The 24106-nt window shown below is 40.0% G+C and overlaps 1 protein-coding gene across 4 annotated transcripts in view; it reads right to left on the bottom strand.

Annotated features, from left to right (window-relative positions):
* LOC129366909 (TGF-beta-activated kinase 1 and MAP3K7-binding protein 1-like) overlaps positions 1-23687 on the bottom strand; it is a 76991-nt gene extending 53304 nt beyond the window's left edge. For 2 of the 4 annotated variants that reach the window (XM_055041004.1, XM_055041005.1), the window contains exons 1-10: positions 23610-23687; positions 22921-23054; positions 22222-22372; positions 21957-22052; positions 21067-21175; positions 18301-18417; positions 15902-16013; positions 14490-14634; positions 14119-14332; positions 13402-13555 (exon numbers count right to left, since the gene is read on the bottom strand). In XM_055041004.1, the coding sequence (XP_054896979.1) occupies positions 13402-13555; positions 14119-14332; positions 14490-14634; positions 15902-16013; positions 18301-18417; positions 21067-21175; positions 21957-22052; positions 22222-22372; positions 22921-23054; positions 23610-23642 (1265 nt within the window). In that variant the 5' untranslated portion in view covers positions 23643-23687. Of the gene's footprint in view, positions 1-9330; positions 10148-13401; positions 13556-14118; positions 14333-14489; positions 14635-15901; positions 16014-18300; positions 18418-21066; positions 21176-21956; positions 22053-22221; positions 22373-22920; positions 23055-23609 lie in introns of those variants that run through there. The other 2 variants (XM_055041006.1, XM_055041007.1) reach the window with 2 other exon arrangements.
* Positions 23688-24106: the final 419 nt, after the last annotated feature.

Here is a 24106-nt window from a genome sequence, read left to right as displayed (position 1 = left end):
ACCGAGAAGCTAAAGCACATGGAGGCAGAAAGTGTTGCATGGTTACCGAGAGCAGGAGATGCAAGGAGACAAATGGCTTCCCTAATTTGTGCAGTCGTAATATGAAGTATGATTTTCTCTCAAGTACTTTTCTTTTGCAGCCGCGTCTTCCTTTCGTCTACTTAATGGACCATTGTCTCTGCCGAAGGTCCTTACCACGCAAGTGTATTTACAAGTCATGCCGATACGTCAAACTGACAGTGAAGCTGGGAGAGTGTGGGAGAAATCCATCGAGTCTGTTCTGAATCAAATCTGACGCAGGAAGTGAATTCACGGCTCAGGTGGGTTTCCTCCGAGTCTAAATGGTTTTGGAAGCTTATTTCGTTTTTCCTTCCGACATCTAAATAGCATTCTTCCTTTCAATCTATTTATGACTCTTTCATCTTCAAGCTGTCTTACGCAGTCATTTGCTTTCAGTTTTCTCAAAAACCACAAATCCAACTCATTCCTTCCTACTACATGTGCTACACCCTTTTGCACATGTGAAAAAGCTCTTCACTCAGTCTTTTCACATCTGCATTTCTCTTAACCGTGAAGAGAAAAGGCCGTCAAGGAGTTCACTGTGAGGTAAGATTACAGCTGTGCTCATTGTTTGGCATCTTCTACTTACTTTTTTCTTTTGTCATTCTTTGTTGCTTGTTGTGAATCAGTGTCAGATCAGTTTATCTATTCAGAATCAGCATATCTCTGCTTGATCGGTGATCAGTAAGGCCTGACACAATAACAAATGTTACTGGAAGATGAATTGTGCCAGAAGTTATTGTGATAAATGATGATATTATTGTTTTGAGAGTATTTTCAAATAATGTCACGGTAAGGGCATAATAATGCAAGAAAACATTGTTAAAGGCCAATATACCTTAGGATCTAATGAAAATCGACACTGAATGAACATTGAACACTGGAACTGGAAGAATATTGAAAATAAACAAATAGAAACAACAGATAAAATGAATTATGAACTCTCTGTACAGTTGAGACAAATGCAACAGACTGAAGACTTTTGCCATCTAGTTTTTGGTAGAGAGAGAAAGAAAAGACAAAAACGATAAACCACACAAACTGAAATTATCGAGATCAATATAATTCATCATACAATTAATTATTTATTGCGACAGCACGTCAAATACGACTTTCCCACTAATCTTCTATCAATAAAAACATCAACAGATGACATATTTGAAGAGTGAACCGATTGCTGTTTTCTGGCCGATCAACGTTCTTTATAAAGCCCGACCTGCCGATTATAATTTTGGTCCAATACCAATATTTTTATCTGAACAGTCGCTAAATATAGCTTTGCAAAGGTAGATGAACTTAGATCACAGGTATCATACCGTCTGATCACTGATATCTTTATTAATGAAAATCGGACCAATGAAAATCGGACCGATTAATTGATCGGACACTTTGTGTGTGTTTTAATTCCTTCATATTCAAGTGGATTCTAAGCTATGACATCAGTCAAAGAAATGACATCAAATCTGAGTCGACGGGTTGGTGTTGGGAAAGACTCCTCTTTAGTTTGCCATTTTATTTATTATTTGACATCACAGCTGTTTTACCAAAAAAACGATAGAAAGCAGAACAATGACATTTTCATACATTTTAAGAAATGTCTTGCTGCTTAAAAACCTGAAAGCACAAGGAACCTGCTTATTAGTGAAGTCCCAGTGCACACAATTACACTCAGGGGTGGTCAGGTTTTACTGCGGTTCAGAGTGTCGTACAGCTCGGCCCGTTTTACAGTTACTGCTGAATAATAACGATGCTTGGCGGTAACTACCACGAGAAATGAAAAGTGAAACACATGATTGCTCCACGGAAAGATTTGTCCAGCGTCATTCCAACACAGTGAAAGTCTTCTGTCCGACTGCCTTCAGCCTTCCCCACACCTCCTCGTTTATTGGAGCAAAGATTCCACCAAACTGTCCAACGGAGGCCGGCGAGTTCAATCTCACATGTACGCGCGCTCCCCCAGCATCAATACCTGACCCCCTTAGAGCCAGCCGACTCTCACAGAAAATCAGAAATGGGATTCAGCGTGGCGGCGGTATAACGGGCCTGAGTTTTGGTTTCAGTTGACTATGTGCAAGATGAAAATAGAATCTGTCAGCTTGGCTTGCAGCCGGCACATTCGGGAGACGACCGCCAGGGGCAGAGAGTTTCAAACGTTTGGGAGGTGATGTGTGGCATTGGTTTTTCCTCTGGGAAGGAGGATGGAGCACAGGCAGATGATGACTGTTGTATCAATGCCGTTGTTTTTTGTGTTTGTGTGGAGAAACAGGAAGCGCACTACAAACTAGTTCCAGTTTTAATGCACCGAACCGTTTGGAATTGATTTTAAAACAGGGTTGTTTCTGTATTTGCTACGTTGTACTCAATTTATGTTTTACAGTTGTTTCACATTTGGAAGTGTAAAATTGTGAGATGACTATTTTAGACAGGGCTGGGACTTCTTGACCTCTCAGTCTGTGCTTCCAAAACCTTCACTTTCAATATTTTTTTAAAGACATGCTTCATGCTGTGTATTTCCAGTGAGATGTCTGATTTCTGAAAATGTTTCAGTGGCTTTTAATGTATATAAACATGAACATAAACATGCAAATGTTTCAAAATCACTCTAAAAACTAAAAATTCTCCAGAAAATGTAACAGCAAATCTAAAGTTGAGCAAATTTCTTTTCTAAATAGGATTACAAGTGAATTTTTTTTGGAGACCTGTATTTTTCACAAAAACGTCAAACGCTTTTTGGCGCCCCCTACTGGGATGAGATCACACCCGTTTTGAGCGCATATCGGTTGCAAGTCGGAAAACACTTGTATTTATTTGGTAATTGTTGTGAAGCTAATTATTAGCATCACAATGTATGCTCACTTTATATCGTTAATTAAGGAAGGCAGCAATATATAATTACTACCTTTTCAAAACATTGATAAAACTGACCACAACCCTGACTTCACAACTGCAGTCTTCTTCAGTTAGACTACCCACAATCCTCTACTTCATCAACGTCACGTTACCAAACAAATACCAAACGACCAATCTTTTCACTTTCCCGGTCAGAACAACATGGAAATAAATATCTGTTAATATCGGTCCGATTTTATCAGACCTTAGCCGATACAAGGATTTTACTTTCATTGCGCTTTACACCTGCAGACTTTCTCGCACTTTTCCAAGTAGAATTCCGAGTTCGGAGACGCGTTCTTGTTGTATTCTGGAAATCTGATTTACGAGTACATATAAAGTGCCGCATGTCACATCACCTTTATTAACAGAGAAAAACTGTGCTCTTGGGGGTTAGCCTGCTAACCCTTTCTGGCTGTTACGTTTATTTATGACAGCTGGAGGAATGAGTCCATTACAGTAGATCAGTAAGAAAACCAGAGTGCTGACTAATATCAGCAATACTATCACATGCCTTCAAACGCTGAATGAACCAGTTCATAAATAGAGGGTATACCTTTTTGTAGCCTCTGGTTTAATAACATACAAACCACTGGAGGGGGTTAACAAATATGTTTCACCAGCAAATGTATTTTTGTTTTATAGGAAGCATTCCTGAACTGCTTGATGGCCCTGTTGTTTTTTAAGCATAAAAATAGACCACGCCATTTATTTACTAAGTTTCTGAGAGCCCCCTGCTGGCCGGGAGGTCTTAGAGCAGTCGCTTATGTTTCTCACCGGCTTCACATCTGCACAAAAGTAAACCCAGCAGATGATTCTAAACGGGAACCACGAGCTCAGCAAAGAGCTCTGAAAGCCCGTTGTTACTTCTGTCCGTGTTTGACAGGTCCAGCTCCCACCAGCATCATAAACACCCCGTTCAATTCCAGACTAGCGGCGTTAATGTCTTCACGCCAAAAGCAGTCCTGATCCACATCCACGCCGCCCACCCTGTCTGAATACTCCTATTAAAAAGACTCATAGAGAGAGCATCTCCTCATCTTACCCATCTGTGCCCGTGTCGGATGTCTTTTCAGAGGTTCATGGTGGAGACGAGCAGCGCCGATCCGACTCGAGCCTTTCGGTTTTGCTGCAGGAGCCGCTATGCCATCGCATTGGTGATGCTGGAGACTCGGAGGGAAGAACCGGGGTTTCGGTGGAGGGGTGGTGGTGGTGGTGATGGTGGGGGTATCTCCGCTCCGCTCCTGCTCAGCAGCTACGGTCCTCTGTGCCTCTCCCGCCTCCCCTCTCGGGGGTTTTATCCGCCGCGGAAGCGTCCTGAGCTCGCTGGGAGTCCTTGCGGTTCGTGCCGCCGCCGCTCGTGCGCAGCCTCCTTATTTCTGCCTCCGACGTTTATTCCGCGACAACCCGGAGCTAACGAAAAGCTACTCTCGCGAGCGAAGCCACCGAGTCAAACCGCGCAACAAACGACCGGGATGGAGACGAGAAGGTGATGGTGTCGGTGGTGGCGGGGGGGTCACCGCTGTCCGCCGCTCGACTCTCCCGTTTTCTGTCGTGTTTACGCTCCGCTGTCGCCTCCTCCTCTCCGTACTCCTCGCGCTGCCCCCTGCACCCGCCGTGACGCCTGCTCCGACCCCAAGAAATTAGAAAAAAACAGCCAACCCCTACTCGCCTCTCTCTTCTTCTTCTTTTTTACAGGTTTTTCATCTCTTCTTGACACACCAGGCTGCTAGGAGGGGGGTGTGAGAGGTGACTGTGGGGGGCGGGGGGGACAAGTGGAAGAAAACGGAGAAAACTGGAAGGAGGAGCCCCACGATCAGAGAGCTCCTCCCCGTTTTATGCTGCTTTATCAGCGGGTAGAAGGGCTGGGGGGCCGCAAATCATGAGACATCTACATGTTGAAATATGAGAGAAAGAGGGAGAGGGAGGGAGAGGTGCTTCTGTTGGACAGTGTCAGTTCCTCAGAGATGCTTTAACACTGGCCAGCTGCATGCATCCAACTGTACGAGTTGTTTGATTTTTTTTGTGCAAAATCAAAACTGAAAAAAACAACAAACAAAGCAAAAAATAAATAAATAAATAAAACAAAAACAAAGGCAAACTGAGAGCGGAGCCACGCTGATCAATGCACACAATCCAACAAATGATGCAGCTGCTCAAAACGTCGCAGCTGCGACGCTCGGTGCATTTTGTTAGCTCGTAGAGAAACTCCTGAAGGGGGCGCCAAAGAGACAGCAGTGACTACTATGAAAACAAACAAGAATCATGTCAAAGGGGCAGTACCAGGCATTTCCCCTGCACACAGCGACATTTTATAGCACTGTCAAATACATGGGTTGCCATTAGATGTTATGGAAATGTTTTAGGCTGTGTGCTAACTTAAAGAAAAAAATTGCCCTTGCAATTTGATGCAATAAAACTGTGTTAAGTTAGGGAGTCAAATTTCTTTGAAGTTATCTTTTGACTTACTTGGCAGCATTTTCATAGTTACTTGAGATGCTTGATACAATACAGTTTATCTCCAAGAGCATGGCTGCAGCTGATTTCGTTTCCAGTCAGCCCCAATCAGATTTGTCTCCATCGGCAGATTTTGTCAAACTTATCACGTCATGTTGTCTCCATTTCAGTCAAACCTGAAACACACTGCAGCATAGGCAGTCCTACAAAGCATTGGCCTCTGGGGGACTGAACATGAATTCATGTCATATGTTTTAAAATTTTATTTGTAAAGAAAGGAGGAAAAAAAACCTCTCCACAAACATCATATATTGACTTTCCTTCTGCTTCATAATTATGTACTGCTTTGTGTCTGTCGGAGGAACGAAGATGTTCAAAAGGAAAATGCAAAAAAGTTTAAGCAAAACGCAGATATGTTTACAATCTCGATACAAAATGGATGGCTCGTTTGGAGGACAAAATAAAAAAGATAATAAATTCTTAAAATATTAATAAAACATTTTTTTTTTCACAGGGCTCCAGTAAACTGGCTCAGTTTAGATCATTTCAGAAAAATTCATCTGGACACACAGGTGTGGTTTTGTTTCCAGCTCCATATTCATGGAAACATATTTCACCCACCATTTTTTTTTTATTATTATTTTCTTTACCTGACTAACATTTTCCATGTTGGAGGAACTGTGCACTTTTGATGCCTGCGTCTCATGAAACCCATATGGCGAGGCTTTATTTTATTAGATTTTTTTTTGTAACCGTTGCAATACTTCGTCATGTTTCACTGAAACTTTTGAGTGGAGTGAACAAAGGACCAGGTGCCTTTTATTTGGCCCCTACGTGGGGCTCATGACTCATTGCCTTTCTGGTGAGACTCTGCACCAGCGCAGCTCGCAACACCTCGGCTTGTTACGGCTAATCCAGCTGGCTGCTGCGCCTCCCGGAGTGTAACATCCCTCATATCGGTCTGGGATCCTCATCCTCAAAGGCCGCGTTTGTTCTCCCTCTGAGCAATCAGTAGCCATAAAGGCAGACGCAGCAGCCCCACATATCGTGCTGCTTCTCGTCTTCATCAAATATTGATGTGAGCCTGTCAGTGGCAGCCAATCGGATGGTTAGATTCAGTTTTCTTCATGTAGTTTTTTTCCCCCCCCATCAACCGATGGCTCCTACGGCTTAGGTTCACAGTTGGCCAAGCAGCAGATCCTTTTCAAGTCTGGCAGATGGTAAACAATCAGGACAGTTTCAGTGATCAACATATCAATGAATTCTAAGGAGAAAGAAAAGACATTTTTACCACACAGAAACCAGTTTTTTTATGGTCGATGGCTGATCATCGCCTGAGTCACTTCGGAGTACAACATCTGCATTCTCCAAAGAATTCACCAAAGATAGAGTGTGTTTTCTTAAACTGAATAAATATATGGAGATTTGTTTAAAATATATATATGAGGTGTAGGCGTATATCACTGCTGCCGCCAGCTGTTTCGGAGGGGAAGTGCATCACAACAACCAATCACATGTCAGGGTTGGCTGCCAACCCACACGGCAATGGAACGCAAGAGGCATTTTGATGAAGGTTCAGGAAAACCAAAACAAGATCAAGTAAATCACCAAGCTGACGAAACCCCACAAGGACGGACTGACCTGGAAAAGTATCTGAATGTGTGGGAGAAACTTGAAATGCTAAACTAATTTAGAAAAGCAGCGCGAGAGGCAAAAATCATCCGCGCTCGCCATGTTGGTGAAAACCAGAAGTGGTTGCTTTAGACTGGAAGACAACTGTGTAGGTGGATTCATATTAACCGTTTTGGACAGAAGCAGGAAGACATTTTTTATGGCCGGCAGATCTGCAAGTGTTCTCAAAGGTTATCGATTACTGCTGACTGGCTCTTGGGTCAGTCCCCATTGTTTCACCTGCACAGGTAAATGGGAGCATTACAAGCAAGGTAAATATTAAAAATTTGCACACCCAAGCCATTCGAAAAGACGACAGAATGAGCATGCGTTCAACAGTTTACTGATGAGTTCGCGTCAGTCTGCTGCCTCTTTTCTGCCACCATAGCTGGATTTAAGAGCTGCGAACCGTAGAACGAGCAAGAAGCAGCAAGAGCAATCAAAATGATTTCACGACCAGAAAATGATTACAAAAAAAAAGAGAGAGAAACACACGTATGTAGCTGTTGGCAACTCCAGGCCTCGAGGGCCGCTCTCCTGCAACTTTTAGATGCGTCTCCACTTTGACACACCTGAATCAAATAATGAGGTCATCAGCAGGACTCTGGAGAACCTGACCCAAAGATCATGACCATAGATGAAGGTGGGTAGGTCGATTTGTTACAAAACATGGACTGCACATGGTGGCCGTGGGCAGAAAATTGATTTTTCAAACCAACAAGGCCCCTTGATGAACCATTTTCATGTTGACTGCAATTCCAGATATTCGACTGTGCCGCCGCCAAATTTCTGTAACGTGCAGAATGTGTTATTAAGCTTCGCTTGGTGACAGATGGCCGGTAACTCGAAACATGTGTCTGTAAGGCCGTCTTCAACACCAAGAGCCGCCCGGCCCACTGTGGAGAGAGCTGCCCTGAGATGCATGAGCGAGGCGAGGCGCGGCCCGACCCAAACACGCTGCAAGCGAAAACGAGACGCCCGGCAAGTACAGAAATGTCACAAACACATGGCATGTTCACGTCGGGGGGGTTTTCACCCCCACACAAGCAAAACCAGAAAAAAAAATTAAAAACTGCAAGTATTTCTTGTCGTATTCTGATGGAATTATCAGTGATAGAAATATCTGAATGAAATGTTGCTCGTTTTCTAGTCCGCTCCCGGAAATAAGGTCAGGTGTCACAATGTGCCAGAATGTTGGCACAAATGGCCCCTTTAATGGTTCTGCTGGGAAATGTAAAAAAAAAAAAAAAAAAAAAGTCTTTTGGCTCTGCCACCTAAAGTTGTTGTCCGATTTTCTTTTTAATTATTTAGAGATCCAGCCTTTTAAGCTGTGGAGACGTTCTTCAGCCGTTTTGGACAGAAGGTCAGAAAATGTTTAAGCTTAAAAAGTTTTTTTTTTTTAACTCATTATATTTAAATGTGTAAAGGTGTTAAGAGCTGGAAGACTGATGCTGTATTCTGTGAAAAGAAACGGCGAGCCTTCCTCTAAAGAGGTCTGACCATGTGGGTTTGGGTCGAGCTGCGGAAAGCCAAAAGAGCCACAACTCCATAAATAAATATGTGACACAATTTAAAATACTGCTTATAATATGACAGTACATAAGCTCGTCTTTTTTTACATGCAAAGTAAAATGCCTTATTCATATAAGGTGTTACCAGATGTATTTATAAAGATGTATGCCAGACATATTCATCAAAATCTGTGAATTTGGTCTGAGGTGGATTTGCGATGTAAGTTAGCCAATCAGGAACAGTTCAACAAATAAAACCCCTCTGCATATAAGTGCTACGGTGACTCAAGATGATCACTGAATTTTCAAAAAAAATTAATACAGTTGCAAAATTGAATCCCTGTAGATACACTTATCATAATTTATGACAGTGTTTGAAATGACTGATAGTTGGAGGCGTTTTTCAGCGTCCATGAAGTGTCAGAATTATGGCTGGAACCTTATTGTGTCCATTTTGATGAATTAATTGTGTAGATTTTGACTAGTTAAAAATTGTTTGACAGGTTAATTAATTTATCAATTAGTTTTTCGTTAACATACAAAGGTTCTGGCTGGAACCTTTGTATTCGCGTGTTTCCGGGATGCCTGCAAATGTGACGCACAACATAGGCAGTGGACATCAAAACTGCTTATCTTGGCTCAAAAAAAACACATTTTTGCTTCAAAAAAAATAATCTGACGGGACGCTGGAGAAGTCTACAGTTGTGTTCAAGTTGCGTTAAAATGAGTTGGTGACAATAGCGACACTATTCAAGCGTATTTAATAATTTGGCAGCAAAGAGGGTTTTGAATTGAAAATGCTTGTTTTTGTCGACATATGGTTTTGGATTAACTCAATTAAAAATGTGTCTAGTCCCACTACGAATCAAAATAAATGGAATATAATGATGAGGAAAATGTGCATAGAAAATAGAAATCACAGACAGGTCCTTAAATTATCTGGAGATAGAATATATATATATATATATATATTTGGACAGCAAATAAAAAAATGTACTTTCAAACACTTTCATTCATTCGTTACAGTTTAAGGCTTTGAATAAAACATCCTTGTCCAGCAACTGGAGTTGCCTTCAACAGGTACTTCACCAATCTGGATTGCTGTGACTGTTTATGTTTTGAAGAGAAGCAAACATTAATTGGAGTGTGGTGTGAAGCCACTTCCTCACAGTTTTCATTGCAGAAATAATAGAAAGCCCCGGTCCCTTCCAACTCATGCTCACAAAGTCTCTTTTACAGTACATATTGTTCATAAATCCACAAGTTTGATAAAAAACAAAACAAAAACAAAGTTTCTCCTTGTAGTTCGTGCCCCTCCTTCAGACTTTCCTCCTTACTGGGGTCCAAGGCCTCCCTGTGTGCTTTGGGTGTCGCTGTTGTCCCCTCCCCAAAGTCGGTAGAACTGAGTAAAGTCCACGTAGGGCGGCACCCTGCCCGTCTCGTCAGGCTGCGCTGCTTGGCTCCCTCTCTGACGAAACAGGCTTCCATCCCCCGAGCTGGAGCTGGAGCTCTGTGTTTGGGTGTTGGTGGACTGCAGGGTGGCTGTAGGGCTCTGGCTGCTGGGATGAGAAGAGGAGAAGGAGGAGGAGGGCGGGAAGGAAGAGAAAGTTGGGTGGTGGGGAACAGTGGAGGAGGAAGAGGAGACAGCAGGTATGAGGGTTGGGATAGACGTGGAGAACGGGGGAAAGAGGTCAATGTCACGAGTGGAGAGACAAAACAAAGAGGTGGAGAGAGGGAGGGGGCGCCGGGGAGTGGTGGAGAGAGAGGAGTCGGAGGTAGAGAGCGCGAGAGGGGAGAGAGGAGGTTGCGAAAGGGGGAGTTCAATTATAGGCTGCAGGATGTCAACAGAGGCTTGGCTCGCGGTCAGGTTCAGCATGCTAACAGAGTAGTGGAAAAACGACAGGGAAAGACGAAGAGTAGGACGCAGGACGGAGAACGACAAGCCAGGGCCAGTTAAAAAAAAAGACAAACAGAGATGTGAGTCAAACGCCCGAAAAGAGAAAGATAGAGAGAGAGACTGAAACTCACAATGAAGGAGTACCAAGTTAGTTATCCCTCAGAGGGGCTAAATAAAGACGTTTTGCACAGACAGCAGCCATATTCAACTTATCATTAGCTACAGTCAGGTGTACAAGAGACTGTACAGTTAAGAGGCTGGCAAACACTTATTTCAGCAAGTAAAACATGTATAATTAATAGGGACGCAAACACTGAATCAGATCCTAATTGTTCACCAATTTCTAATTTCAAATTATTTCCAATCGATTAGCTTAGATCTCCTTTTAGACGCCATCCAGCAGAGGGCGCCTCTGGTCATCTTTACGCTAAGTGGAGCCACTTGATACAGGACTCAAGATGGCGGTGACAGAAGAACGGACAAAGAAACGGTCCCAACAGAGCCTCGCGAGGGTTGGACAGTGAACTTTATGCGGTTCTGTTTTGAAATTTAAACACTCAACACGCTCTTTAATGGTGGTACGTGTGTCTATCTTTCTGTTCAAGGAAGGTTGAGTGTTTCACGTTTCATTATTTTCATGTCTTATTTTGCTGGTCAGCAACCTAACTGGTTCCTGATTTGCTTCATAAATACATCTGAGCTAAATAACACGAGACACAGTATTTAATACAACTGACACAAAATAATCTTTAAATACTTGTTTTTTTTATTTCACCACATGAAAAATTATCTCCTTTATCCTGTGGAAAGCCGGTTGTTTCTGTTGTTACAAGAGAAAAACCAGGTCTTTAATAAGATGGCCAATTATCAATTACTCATTAGTCAGCAGAATGATTAATTAATTATAGATTACCTCAGTCGATAACTCGCACCTCTAATTATTACAGCTGCAGATAAATTCTATTTTCAAATGATCTAAAATGAAGAAAACTAAAAACTAATTTACTACTTCACATCTCATATCCTGATCTTGTGACTAACCCAAGCGTGTTTTGCACTGCATCAGAAGCTGAAATTGAAAGAGGCAAGTTTTAAATATTCTCCCAAGTGCTTTTTTTTTTTTTCAATCAAAGTTAGTGTTGAGTTTTGATGACTCAAACGCCTCACTTGAAGTAGAAGGTGACCAGAATAATCTCAGTTTTGCATGAGCTTGTTGTTTATGTAGTGACTCAGCCTGTGCTGTGGTTCCTTGAAGCGGAACAGCCAGGAGTCATAGTTCCAGTTTAATCCCAAAGCAACAACAGCAGACAGGGAAAATGAGTGATTATGAAAGTGGAGCTCAGCTGTCATATTTTACCTATCAGGGAAATGGATCTCAGTCAGAGCTAAATTATATGCAGGTTCTCTAGAACAGTGTCTAGAGAAACTGCTGTTAATCTGCAAGCTAACTTAGAATGGAGTTAGCATATCAACACGCAGACTGTCACAAATGCCATTAACTACATTGTGAGCAAATTGTTATCGCTGTGGTTATAATTACAAGAGTAGATGTTCAGTTGTCAGACTTTCTCTTATAGTGTCCAGCATTCAAACACACATCAAAACTCTTTTTAATGCAAGTTGCTATATTGACATTACATCTCCTGAAATTTAACTGAGTATTCCACAGTTTTTCACAAGTAGTTCAAAGTTTAAACTGGCATTGTTATGCATCTTTGGTGTAAACTGTGAGCAAACGCTCCCCAAACGCTCCTTTTGTAACAATGTGTCAGCAGGTTTTGCCAACACAAAGTTAAGACTTTTTAAGACCATTATAAATGAAGTTTAAGATTTGTATCATGACAGAAATGCTACTATTTAGGAGGATAGCTAAAAATCTTCTTATCTCTCATCTTTTTCCCTCATCATAGCTACATCTACGGCTTTTTTCTCGTCCTTCTCAGCAGTAGTTCCCTCCTTTGCAACAACTTTGTTGCAATAAAATTCTTAAATAGGTCAGACTGGTGCTTGACTGCCATGTTTGGCCACAGAAGTGAGCCGATGGTGAAGACGACCGTCGCTCCCCCAGCTGGTGATAAATTTGCACTTGTCCATGTGCAAATGGACAAGTGCTGGCAATTTGTTTGCATGAGACAAACTTCTGTCTCACAGAAAAGTCCCATGAGAAAAAAACTGAAAAACTACATGGAATATATCAAATGACATAATCTGACATAACAAAATTTAAGACTTGTCATTAACATATTAAAGAAAAACAAATATTGCTGCTAGCGCCTTCTGTCCTCCTCTACATGCCCTGCAGGGGGCGGCGCCACTCTCGTTAAGAAGCACTAGTCTGTACAACGCAATGCAAAATTCAGTTTTTTTTAAACCAGCTTTATGCATTTTTTTTCTTTTTGCAGATTTATTAAAAAAACTATTTGTAATCAGCTCAGCTGCATTAATATTTTGCAGAACCTCCTTTCACTGAAATAGCAGCAAGTTTTTTGTCAACTACAGTGAATTAGAGTACTTTTAACACATCTAAAACTATTGCATTTGGCATATGCTATGTGTAGGAGTATTATTGAATATTATAATACCCGTTTCCAGCTGTAAAATGATAAGCTGCCCAGATCCACCCACAACACAAGAGTGAGGAAGGAAAAACTTTGTCTAAATGTAAATAAACACAGCTGTGGAGGCTGGAGGCAGGGGACTGAAAATCAAGCGCACCTTAAAATAAATACAGCAAAGGAAGAATGAGGAAGTCTAATTTTGCTTATTTAAAATACGCTTTAAGTAAACTTGCCCACAGCCGTAGGAACAAAGAAATAAAGATAAAGGTTGAGACAAAACAGCGGCGTTTGGAGAAGAAGGAAAAACAACACCAGCGGAAGGAGAAAGTCAGCATGGAGAGGAAAAAGCCAAGCTTACCCCGGTGTGGGGGTGCCTTCCTCCAGGGTGGAGGCGGTGTTAGTCCCGTTGGTCAGGGTGCTTTGAGACGGCATTACCAGTGAGAGGGTCACGCTGGTTTTACTGGTGCTCTGGCTGTTGGAGTATGGTACTGAAACTGGATAGATCCGCCCGCCTGAAGAGATGCAGGTGAAGATGTTAAAATCTGCGGCAAAACATCCCGGTTATTCATATTGTTTTCCACTCTGTTTAAAAGTGTTGAAGGGACATGGAACGTGTATTTTCATATTTTCTCAAAAATATTTCCATCTAACTAAATTGTGATAAAAAAGGTGCGATTTCAGCAAAAATGTCCTTCTTGGGTTATTTTGGGTTATTTTGACCTTTTTTATTCTTGGCAACACTGATAAGAGTCGTGATTTCATTTTCTCAAGACCCAGAACTAAACACCGAAAACAAGTGTAACAATCGGAGCGATCCAGCAACAGAAACTGCTCTGAAACTCATAAACATCCTGCAGGACACGTAAAACAAACATAATATATTATTTAGCAAGAGGTTGTTAGCTGAGTTTGCGAAATATAAAAGCTAACCATCATATTTAAATGTTGTGAGTGGGAAATTGCCAATGATATAAAGAAAAGAGCTTTGCAACCACTGTAGAAGTTTTTATCCTTCCCAGAATTTTCTCCGGTGCAGTGGAACGGGAATTTTCCGTATGAGAATAACGCTTTCTACCTTGTGTGGGCGTGAGCGCGGCGTCCGCCAGCGGGTAATTGATTGTGCGAATGAGCAGGGTCATGTCCTCATGCCGAGAGCAGAAGGCTGCTCTCTGACGGCCGGACACGAAGACGTCGTGGTGAAGCCTCTTGACCCGCTCCACCACGGACTGAGCCACCACCTCCAAACTGGTCTGCTGGGCCAGCTCGGCCGCAACCATGGCTACAATTTCCTAGGTCGGAGAGGGGAAATCATTTTTAAAAATAATAGCTACATTTGAGAAGACAAGAGGAAAAAAAAGACTTGAACGCCAAAGTGAAAAGACGTCTCATGTGAGGCTTGAAGAGCGAAAAAGAACCAAAATAAACAACAACAGCGTTGTTGCTAACCTGGTTGACCTGCTCTGGGCCGTGGGCGGACTCCAGGGCGTTTATTAGGCCCTCTGACATCAGCAGCAGGAATCCTGTCACACCGTCCAAAGAGTGGCTGCCATGGATCTCTGGCTCAGAGATGATGGGCTTCGCCTTGGCCGCACTAATGGAGAGAGACAGGAAAGCGTGAGACGACAACAAGAAAGGAAAGGTTGGCAAAAAAACCCCCAACAATTAAAGTCAATACAGCAACAAAAATTTGCTTGAGAGGCTTGACCTAAACAGCAGTTTATTATATTGATCCTTTTTGTATGAATTACATTGGATGCTCTGCTCTCTCCTTGATAGCAGAGGAGAGAATTCAGTACAGATTCCATTCTGTATCTGATGGGGGTTAAAATTTGAATGATGCAAAAGTATTTGGATTTGATTTGTCTGGATACTGGATAACCACAGGAAATGAGGAAATGGGGGTTTGTATGTGTGTTTATGAATAAAGCACTTTTACAGAGTCTTGGCTCCGGTACGATAATGACGGCAATGGGAAGGAGAAGAAGAGATGAGAGATTAAACACTTTCAAATACTGCCTTAATAGTCACAGCATTGATTTCATGTAACTTTAATAAAAGGAATTTACAGACATGGAGTTTAACGATGCATTTTTCTTCCAGGGTGGAATGATTACATAACATTCGCCATCTGTGATTTTCTTAAAATAATTGGCTCTGCAACTTTGAATTCCTTTTTGAATTTTCTTCAACCAGCAAAACATGATGCAATGATCTCTCCAGGGAAATTCCTGGAGAGATCATTTCCTCATGACGGACAGAGAATGTGATAGCCAAGAAAACACACACACTAAAAAAAAAAGGCTCTGCTTCAAGCTTCACTGAAATTTGCATCAAATGTGGGAAATTATTTACTTTTTTCCCCATTTTCTACAAATTCCAACAACCTACAAAAGGAAATGTATCCATCTTCTTCTCTTTGCAAAGGATTTATGTGTTTTCTTTATTTTAGAATCTAAAAACAGAAAAAATTATTTACCAAAACTTTTAAGTTGTCTTTAAAAAGAATAAAAAGTATTGTAACATTTACAGCTGTACAGTGTTATTTAGCTGGACTGAAGGCTCCTAGAATGGTAAAGAATCAACAGCTACAAAATCATGTTGCTCCTCTGACACCATATCAAAAACATAAGTCAATATCTGGAAGTATCTGAGCCTCTTGGTGTAATTTTGCTCCTGTGTGGACTGGAAACATCAACAAACTCAAATTAGAAGATAAATGTCTTGCTTTTCACAATCAATCAAGTTGTATGCTGTGTTATAGTAAATAGGAACACATGTAGGAGATTCCTCAGAAATGGACAAAGCACAAAGATAACACAACGTGTGTGAACCAATGTAAGCGTAGTCAGAATGGCGACCTGAGCAGATCTATCTCAGAGTAGTTGATCTTGACTCTGCTGTCTCCCAGCCGCCTGGTGCTGCTCTGTCCTGCGATCTGTCCCGCTTGCCGTATTCGAGCCGCGTCCACACCTACGACACAGGAGACACGATGTAGGCCACAGTGGAGCGGGCAGTAAACACACACACACACACACACACACACGAGACGAATTGTAAGGAGCAGAGGAAGAATGAAAGCAGCAGTAAACAGAGGTTGGGGAAATCAAAACAACACGAGTTTTCAGGTTGATGTTTCTCTTGCTTTGAATCATTTATCATTTTCTCTCTTCTTCACTTTGTGTTGGTGTTTCACATTAAATAACAATGGAATATATTTATGTTTTTGGCTGCATTGTGACAAAATATAAAGAAGTTGTGTAACGGCCAAACATTCACCAGGGTTTTCTCCCAGTGTATTACAAGTCTGGCGGGACACCAGGCTGGACTTGCTCCCCCCACCAGGCTGAGAATTGTTTGTTTGTTTATCCATTTGTTGTTTTGTTTTTTTAACACCAGTAACAGTGATAGCAAAGATGGGTTAAAAAGACTCTTTTTTTGTATTTTCAGCAAATAAAATGACAAAAAAAAAAAAAAAAAAAAAAAGAAAAACTTTGGACACTTTAATTAGGGTGAAATAACCAAAGTGGAAAGAAAGAAATATTTATTTAAATTGTATGTTTTATGTTTGCCTATTTTTCAGACTTCATAATTGGTGTTTAGGTGTTATTAATAAGGCCATCCAATAACACATAATTACCAAGAAATATTTTAAAATTTCCTGTCAAATTTAAACATTTTCCATTAAAAACCACAAGAGGACGACTGCTCAGGAAGCAACCTAAAGGTAAAGGCATTACTGTGACATCACACATTACACACACTCATGTGACTGTTCACTCGATTGTATATACAGAGTATCTGGAAAGTACTCAGAGCACTTGTTCCACATTTTATTATTCAAAATGTACATTTTTTTTATTCAAATAAGACATCACATTTAATGTAAATATTCGGTCCTTGCTCAGAAAGTGAGCAAGGACTTACCAGCCTAACTAAACAAGATTTATAACAAATATTTATGGGTCCTAAACAAACCATAATTAGTCATTTCCTTGTCAGATTCTGGTTTAAAGTTATGTCTTAAGTTATTAACACAACGATTCTAATTCTGAATGGCTTAAGATGAGATCAACGTAAAACACGTGGGACTCAATCGCATAAAACAAATCAGCAAATTGCAAGTGAAGACCAGCAAGAATTGGGTCAAAAGTTCAAAAGATTTGGTGGCTGTTACAACAGTAAAGATGTGAGTTTTTTCATTGATCATAGAGAATGTTAGAAATGTTTTTTTAACGTGAAGGTTTTATGTAAATGTAAATAAAACTGAATTTTCTTCTAAATTGACACTCTTTTTGAGAGATCCTTGACTCATTGTCAATCAGAAGCAAACTTGGTTGAATGAAAACTACTTTTCATTTCATTCATTCCTTCAATAATAAATACGATTAGTTCATGTTAAAAAGTGAAAGAAACTGTTAATGAAAAGGGGCACAAAGAAGAATGAAGTGACAATATCTGCCCCTTAAAGAGAAAACTAGACATTCAGCTCAAAAAACTATTAGAGATGGTTTTCAAATACACAAAAACTACTCAACATTATTCAATGCCGTATCGCTTCATCATAATGGTTTTCAAATTTATTTTAAATGCAGAAATATATTAAGATCCTTTCATCCCATTTAAGACTCTTCCATAAACTGACACTTTTAATTGAAATGCATCTTTTCCATTGTCGCCTTTCTGAATCAAATTTTCTGAAAATCTCAGTTCTTTGTAAGTTGCATTTGCTTATTATTTTCTACAATTCTGTTTATGTGATTTGTACATTTTATTTTACCTATTTGTTTTACAAGTACTAAAGAAAATAATTTAAATCTTTTCACGTTTAAAGTTGACTTAGTGCCAACATTTGAACAACTCATTGTGCCCCAATGAAAAACTGACTGCAGTCTCAGATCAAAGCAAAATTTCTGTAATATTTGATTTAATTTAACAAATAAATAAATATAATAAAATAAAAACTACTCGTACCTTATCTTTTGTTATGCTACAAATGTTAAAAAAATGACAAATGTATTTGTCAGGTTGAGGCTGGACTTGTTACAGCCTGTTGTATGGAACAAACTGTTCCTTTAGCAAAGAATGCTATTAGCATGTAGATGAGATGGTCTGTGCTCCATTGAGAAACTCTGGATGCCTAAATGACACATTTATCCTGTTAGGAACGTCCAACAATAACTGCTTTAATAGCAACCCTGATGAATTCATTTTCAGGTTTCCATCACATCACAGATGTGAGCACATCAACGCTCCTCACCCATTGCCGCCAGTCTTTGGAGCTCGTCTTCGTTGTCGGTGCTATGTGGCCGCCCGATCTGGAGAACCTGGTTCTGACCGTCGCTGCTGGACTTACACAGCAGAACCCGGTTTGTACCTGAAACCACAAACAAAGAATTTTAACGATGCGTTAAATAAGTGTTGATCGGGTCACCACAATCTGATATTTATGAATCTGACATAAAAACAATAAAAAAATACTGTTTCTATTGGAGACATCGTGTCCCGTGGTGTGAAAAAGTAGTTCCTCCCTTCTGCTTATTTTTGTCATCATGAAATGTTTCAGACCATTTTAGCACTAGACAAAGAAGTAACGTTATTACACAAAATCCGGATTTATTCTACTAAGAAGAAAAGCAAACTAAACCAAAGTAGTTGTATGGAAAAAAGGGGGAAAAAACAGCTGCATGTTTTTAACACTATCTAAACCTTTGTTAGTTTTTTTTAAGTGTTAAAATAAAATATGTATGCAGTTATTTTTACACTAGATTTAACAGGAAGCACTCTTCACAAAACAATCAACTTTTGTTTCTTTTTTCAAATCTCTTTTTCTTTTAGAGTGATGTATGTTTTACGTGTTTTTACACATCTGAATTCAACATTCTCATCCCTTTGTGTGTGCATGGCTGAGAATGTTGAATCCATCCATACATTCACAAGCTTAAACATAGCGATCATTGGTTTTCCCCTTTTACCATTTGGGGATTTAAATTTGAGAAAGAGAAAATTCTAGGGTGATCCTAGGAAAGACAAAAACACAAAAAATTTGTTTTTAAGTCTAATTTAATACAACTTAATTTAGACGAATGACGGTCAAACTGCTGCAAAATATCTAACAATCCATCTTTAAAAACATACCAGTCTGCAATCCATACTAAAAATGTCAAACGATGTCATAACACAAAGCAATTTTTTAAATGTCACAGAGACTATCAAAATGTTTTTTGGAAAATAAGAAAAGAAAATGTGTTTTCTTTTTGGTCAGCAGCACTTATTTTTGTCTTGGAAACCTCCTGTTTTTTCCAGCCCTCCTTATTGCTGAGTCATAAAAAACAAAAGATCTTTAGAAAGAACAGCAGTTTAGCTTCAAAGTTCAAAGATCTTGGTAGACCAACCACTGTGGGGAAATTTCATTACTGCTTTGTGTATTTTCCATTTATAAATGACTTATCGGATCGTTATTAGCCAACACTAAACCTCAGATATCTGTAGTGATACCAGAAGTGAACAAAGTGGATCAGTGACTTTCTTTCTCATCTATCTAATATATACCTTTTTTGATTATCTAAAAAATGACACAAACAAGCAGAATTGAAACCAGCATTTTGTGTTAGACATACTGAATCTAACAATTGAAAATGACTGGATGAAGTTCACAACGCTTTGAGTGGAAATGTTTGTATGTTGAGCAGGACTTTGCTGAGAACTGACTGATGTCCAAAACATTAAAGTAGCTCTGCTATCAATACTGCAAAAAATTATTACAGGGTCAACATGCCCCATCATGCAAAGAACAGACACTTCTGCAGTATCATTAAATTTTACTGAGAAACTTCATCTAAAGTTACTTTAAAAAGGCACAAAAATGTTTGTTTTTTTAATCGGTTTTCTAACTGGGGAAGCAAAAGACAGATCAATGATTAATTAACTTTTAAAATTACATTTCTGGGTCAGTAAGCAGATGCTACATGCAGTTCCAGAGCAACCAACAGATTTCATATCCCTAAACTGCCTCAAGCTGTGTGTTGTAATGTTCTAATCAGCCGAACAAGGCCAGTCAATGCAGCCAATTTGCTTTATGTCAATCATGATCAGGCTTCTCTATCCTCAACTAGAAAAAAAAGGAGAAAATATCCGCCCGTTTGTTAAGCAAGGTTTTATGTTCTTGTGGGCAAAATGCTGAAAGTTAATGTAGCGCAGCTTTTCGCTCCACACGTACCCGGCTCTGATATGTTCAACGCAGACAAACAGCTGGCAGTCATTTACAAAAGCACACTTATGTCTCGGTTCAAACCTTCCTGCTAAACTTTGAACTCCTGATCCTCCCAGCGGCCATTCCTATGTGTAATAAATCAGTTCTAAATATAAGCTGGCACGTTTTCTTTCTTTTTTGCTAAATACTGCATTAGTGACTAAGTAGACAAGATTTTTATGTAACTTTATCCATTATCAAATACATAGTCAGAATTGGATCGAACTCTGACTTCCTTCAAAATTCGATCCAAACTAAGGAATAATCTCGTCTTTTGCATGCATACTAATGACATTTTAAAGACAAACCGACTGGGGCGTTATACAAACCTGTGTCCCTCAACAATCTTGATTTTTACAGTAACTTCCCTATCATGCTCTGTGTTATACTGCTCGTCATTATTAATAGCTCAAATTTCTGTTCTGCATCTCCAGGCTGTGGGTTGGTTTTTGCTCAAACACTTGTGCAATCAAGCAAACAAAGTTCTCCAGCTTCAAGCAAACTTTGACTCAACTGAAACTGAAAACACAGTTTGGATTGAAACTCTAAACATTCAATTCTAGTGGAGAAATCAATGAAAGTTTCACTGTAACATTTGTATCAGATTTTCTGTATATCAAACGACTCGAATCTGCATCAAGTCTGACATCTGCTGGTGGAAAGCAGAATCTTTTTAAATAATTCTTTGCAAGCAGATAAAGCCTCTTTAGAGCTGCAAATCAAACATACTGCTCAGAAAGCATAAAATTTTAAATAAATAAAACGTGTGCATACCAACATTGGCGATGTAGAGCTTATTGTTGAGAATCAGAGCCACCACAGCCGTAGCACCTCCTGACACCTCCTGCTCCAGCTCCTTCAGGCGCTCCTGGACCTTCTGACTCTGAGGAGAGACAGACAAAGAGAGACCGTGGGACGGCACATCCTGGCCAGCCGGGAAGCATTCAGAGAAATAAAAATAACAGATGATAATGGTAGGAAGGCGGCAAAATGGAGGTGAAAGAAACTGAGAAAATCAATCAGGAAAAAGACAGGATAACTGGAGATGCACCGATCGGTCGCAATATTGAAAAAGATTCTAGACTGGGTTTCGGTGACAATGTGCCCAATCCATAAGGACAGATCTATTCAGTCTAATTCTATGCTCTGAGCCACGTCATGTTTTATTCTTTATTTTCCATTACATTTAGAAATCCTAATTGAACTTTCTGAACCGTTTGTTGAAGTTTATTTTTGTCAGTTTCAGTTCCTCTATTCTATTACTAATTACACAGACTGAACAGATTAGAGTTGTGTTGGTTTTACATGTTTGACCAAGCTTGTGAAGCTATTGGTATATTTAAGAACTTTGGAATTCAATACATTGTGTTTAGAAAAAATGTTTTGAGTCAATTCAGCAGATTTTCTGCATCGGATTGATTTCAGCCAATACCAAACCTCAGATGTCTGTATCAGAAGTGGAAAAAAAGTGGATTGGTGCATCTATCTAACTGAAAGCCAATGCAAAAAAAACAAACAAAAAAAAAGTCGATTGAAACAGGCAACAGAAAAAAACTACAACGAGTGAAGGAGAGCCGAGTCAGACTGATGAGGCCTTAACCTGATGTTTTTATGTACATCACTGCTTTTTTGTGTCATAAAATCACCTCTCCATGTGTGCATACCTCATTGTGTGGCAGGAGGTAGTTGGACAGGTGAGCCTTTTTTGCCAAAGCATCGCCTATTGTATTAAAGTAACTGTCCTCTACTGCCTCAAAGGCCTGCAACAAAGAAAACACGCATTATAATTCGTTCAGCGGCTCTGAAGCACATCAGAGGAGCTACAAAAAAATGATAAAATTGCTAAAACAGAAGTGAAAAAACTCAAAGGATGAAAGGTTTCACAGAAGAGATGTGACTCCACAGACAGACCAGTAAACAGTCAGACACCTGAATGAGGATCCGGCGGACGTCACCGTCTGTGTGACTTGAATTGAGCTCCCCGAGAAGGAGTTCAGCGGTCAGACACTGGGCTGCAAAGTCCGCCACCCTGCTGCCGTCATAGCCGTTAAAAACGGCGTAGAGGAAACAGTTCTCGCCTCTGATTGGACGACAAAGCGCAAGAAACATGAGCAAAAATGTATCGTTTTGAGAGCATCAATGACATATTCAAATTTAAGTCCAATAGGAATTACAAAAAAAATCTTGTTAACAGCTTGAGAAATAACACTTAACTTTCTTAACAACTTAAACGATATATTATATTATTATATTATATTCATAAAAATCTCCAAATATACATACAACTCAACTTGATTTGGGTCTCTGAGTTTTATATAAGGTGCAATGTTTGCAAAACATGTAACAAAATAAAAATAAATTGAAAAAGCCTTTGAGGCCCCCAGAAAAATTGCCGCCCTGGCCTGGGCAACTGTCCTTTATAAAGTCTTTATCAATATTTACCATCTGACATCTAACAAAAATGCACAAAAAAATAAACACGGATCTGTGAATTAGAGAAGCAAGGTTAAAACCAATTCATACTGAACACTGTGAATATTTCCAACTAGGAAGAAAGTTCTGAAAAGAAAAAGTTCCATTATCTCAATGCTAACAGACAGCTGAGTGAAGCTGCTGTGTGTTGCACACCTCAGCCTGAGATGCCTGTCCTCCATGGGGTGGTTCTGGGTTCCTTTACCATCCGGGCTGTACACACAGCTGGGCGCCACCCCGACGCCACACATCTCACACAGGGGCAGGTCATCTGTCCAGCTCTGCTGCTGCTGCAAACACAAAATAAACAAACAAATACATGAATAAACAATGCCACGGCATCAGAAAAGGTGTGGAAAATGCTGTTCATTTTAACTTTTCATTTCTAAATGACATGTGTGCTCGTGTGATATGTTGAACTGGAGCTACTGAAAAAGCAGGAAAACAGAGTTCAATGCTAAACCGAAACTCCCCCAGGTGTTATGATTAAGTCATAAAATAGTACAAGTCTATTTAGCCAGTTCGATGTAAAGAATTAAATAAGACCAGGAAAAACACTGTTCACTGCGCCTTTTGACTGATAATCACTCCTCCTGCTTCTTGTTAACTCGAGTATATTTATTTTTCAGTCGTTTTAAAGTGTTGTAGGTTAGCTTACGGTTAGCAAGGCACCTAATGAGCTCTACTAAAAATAGCTACAACTGGCTTTATTAAAAGAGAGCAATTGCCAATGAAAGGGTCAAAGTAAGCAACAAAGACCCCCGTGAGACACAGACGGGGTTAAAGTAATGTAACTGGGGAATATTAGCTGCCAGTGTCAGGTATAAACAACACTTTTCACTTACGCTTTGCATCAAAGTCTTCGGCTCTGCCGCCATGTTGGATGCTATTTGCTGCGTTCAGGATCACGCCGCAGTGTCCGATATGTTAACTTCGATGACACAAAAACACATTTATTGATGTTAGGAAATTAAAAACTAAGGCTTTTAATAGTTTAACTATATTTCTATTAGTTTTGCTTCCTGATGTGACTCTGTCGGAAGCATCCTTGGAGTATATTCTGGATTCTAGTCAGGAGACACAATACCGCTGCCTATGAAGGCAGCATATTTAAGGTTTTAGCTTCAGTTTATTATAATAAAATAACATTTTTATTATGCTAACAATTACCATCGCTTTCCTACTTTTAAAATTAAGTATGCGTAGCAATTGCAAATGAAATATAGAGAGGACAAATCTTCAACCGTATAGAATGGTTTCCTCGTCAGTGGTTTCTTTAACAATACTGCCACCGTGCGGGATTGTAATGAATTACAACCAACTGAGAAGAAGTCAGAGGGAC

The sequence above is a fragment of the Poeciliopsis prolifica genome, unplaced genomic scaffold (genome assembly GCF_027474105.1).
Source record: "Poeciliopsis prolifica strain line A6 unplaced genomic scaffold, Auburn_PproV2 SCAFFOLD016, whole genome shotgun sequence".
Taxonomy (NCBI): Eukaryota; Metazoa; Chordata; class Actinopteri; order Cyprinodontiformes; family Poeciliidae; genus Poeciliopsis; species Poeciliopsis prolifica.
Note: the sequence above shows the minus strand (reverse complement) of the source record. Positions and strands in the feature narration are given on the sequence as shown.